This window comes from Setaria italica, chromosome II (assembly GCF_000263155.2).
Source record: "Setaria italica strain Yugu1 chromosome II, Setaria_italica_v2.0, whole genome shotgun sequence".
NCBI lineage: Eukaryota > Viridiplantae > Streptophyta > Magnoliopsida > Poales > Poaceae > Setaria > Setaria italica.
The window spans coordinates 31,130,526-31,133,157 of record NC_028451.1 but is presented as its reverse complement, the minus strand read 5'-3'; the positions used below and the strand labels follow the sequence as shown (position 1 = coordinate 31,133,157).

The following is a 2,632-nucleotide window of genomic DNA, read 5'->3' as shown; positions in this document are numbered from 1 at the left end:
CCCGGCCACGAACGTCGCGCCCAGCTCCCGGCACAGCATCCGCACCCACCGCACCGGCTCCAGCACGGCGGCCGCCCAGGCCGGCTCGCCGCCGGGTTCCCGCGCAGGCGACCCCGGCTCCTCGCCCACGAGGTGGTCCGCGTCCATGGCGCCGTCCTCCTCCAGCATGGTTTCTTGGCGAAGTACTGACGGTTCGTTTCTTGGCGAGTTCTTGAGCGCAGCGCGTGCTCACTGCTCAGATGTAAATGGGGTCGGAAATGGAATTAAGAATTGGAAGCGATCTTGGCATTTGGTATTAGTCTATGGAGTTCGTGCGTGGGGGTTGGAGATGGAGTGGACTGGGGAAAACTTGAGCTTGGGAAGGTGAAGCTGAGTGCGGACCAGCAGATCAGGGGAACGCGTTGACAATGCCGTGGAGTATGGACAAATTGGTGTTGAAGGGACAGATTGTGGAATTTCAGAGGCAGCAAAGAGCACATTGTAGTCTGTCAGTCACAGAAAGACGAACAGGTAAAACCCAAACTAAATTTCTTATTGATTTTGATCTCTCGTCAGATATTGAAGGCACTGTCCCGAACGTAGTGATTCAGCTTTTGTTCTTTTATCTTCCACGCCCGTGGCTAAGTCACGCTCTTCAATTGTTTGGATTTCAGGTTACGGGTAGTGATAGACTTTTTTTCTTTCTTTCGAAGGTTAACTGAGCCCACAATGATTACAAAATGTAACATCTTAACTGTTGAGTGTAGAGGCCGAAATAATATTTTATCTTAAAATAAGTTTATATTTATCTAAAAAAAAGATTGAGCCAATAATAATGGTCTAAGCTCATACCGCTGCCATTGGCTCAATTAACTAAGAACAAGCTTTGTTTTGGAAGGACTTTGAACTTCTTATTATTTGAAATCCATTGTGTTGGCTTGATGTTTTCTGGGAGAGGTTTGTTGTAACCAGGGAGGTGGCACATGTCTAGTTGTTTTTAGAGTAAAATCACATGTCTATTAAGTGCTTTTATAGCTAGCAAATTGGATGTAATTCAAATATACAACTTGACCACTTGTTCGGGCAATTCGGGCCAATCGGAATAAGAGGCCATTTTGTTTTCTGGCTAAATGGGCTGACCAGGCCCGCCGGACCGACAAGGGGTATTGTTTCTGTGGGCTGAGATGGGCTACCGACACTGTAATAAGACCATCAATCTATAACCCCCGGTCCAATTCGGCCCGACATTCTGCTACCCAGTCTCGGCCTTGAAGTACAATCAGCCTTAATTTGCGAGTAATTCTATTTAATATCCTTTTATTATTCTTGTTTTGAAAATTTACCTACTAACTTATTATACTCTACATGGGCTCTTTATTATATAATTTTCTTTCAAGTATCAATGGAAATCGAAAAACCATTTTTCATTATTTTATCCTAGATTTAGTTATTTATTAATTGTATTTGGCATAGATTATTTATTTAGCTATTTTGCTTCTCATGTGGTACAGAAATTAGCTACTAATCTCCTTGTTTTTCCTAATTCTAAAGTTATATATTTATTAGTTGTCAATATAAAATTTTTATCTCTTCCTTTTCTTCGATTAAGATGGCAACTTCTAAACACTCTTCATGGAACGTGGTGACTTATCTTAACACTACAGTGCTAAACAGTGATAGATGAGATATGTTTCCATAAAGGAAAACCCTTTTTCTCTATTGCAGTTCTGCATAATCTATTACTATTTCTATGTATCACTGATACTGATGAGCCTCACATGTCATTAAGGTACATATGACCAAAAAGGAATTGTGAAAAAGGAGGTGAGATGTTGTAGAGATGAATTGGACCTCCTTTGGAACAAATGTAGTTCAGTTGGTTTTGTTCCTTACGATAGAACATGTCCATGGGTTAAGCCACGTTATTTTTTCAGTGGTAGGTGGTTGATAGCGAGGCGGCTATCATGACTTCATCAATCTGAAGATATATTGACATAGTCTCTCAAAGGTGCTTATATAGATAGGGTATACATGCGTGTAATCATAGGAATAAGCTCTTTTGATTGTAGGAACTCAAATGATTTAGCTCCTACATGAATTTTCCCTACGGAAACCATTTAGAGATAGGGTTGCATTGAAAAAAAATTATGCATAATATTCTCATTCCCACCACATTTTGGAGGATTGTAACATTAGTTCCAACTTCCAACCTAATATTTAGAATCCCTTTAAATCTTTAATAATATGAGTGCACAATTAATCTATCTCTTTTCCAATAATCTTTTCCCGCCAAAAAGAATTGTGTGTTCTTCCTTGCGCACATCCAAATAACTTTGTTGTACAATTCCTCCATTTGATCTCACGTAGGATTTGAAGTGATTAGACAGTTCAATCCTATGTTTTTTTCCTACTCCCTATTTTCCAGGATCTTGCATTCCAAAGAGGCACTTACTCCAGTTAGTGTTTTTCATAAGACCCTCTCTTATAAGCATAAAAGAACTTTGCATGTATACTACTTTGAAGAGTGTCACAATGATTACTCCCATCTCTCTGCACATCCTAACTACGTACCCAATGGGAAGCATCAGAAGTGGACCATTAGCGCATTGGATTTGGCTAAGAGCACGACACGACTCTCTTGCATCAGCTCCAG

The 2,632-nt window shown here is 40.6% G+C and overlaps 1 protein-coding gene across 1 annotated transcript in view; it reads right to left on the bottom strand.

The window, feature by feature from the left end:
- The window catches only part of LOC101774947 (probable folate-biopterin transporter 6), a 6,341-nt gene extending 5,830 nt beyond the window's left edge, over nt 1–511 (bottom strand). The window contains exon 1 of the mRNA XM_022824319.1: nt 10–511. Coding sequence (XP_022680054.1) covers nt 10–168 — 159 coding nt within the window. The 5' untranslated portion in view covers nt 169–511. The remainder of the gene's footprint in view (nt 1–9) is intronic.
- Between the last annotated feature and the right edge of the window lie 2,121 nt (nt 512–2,632).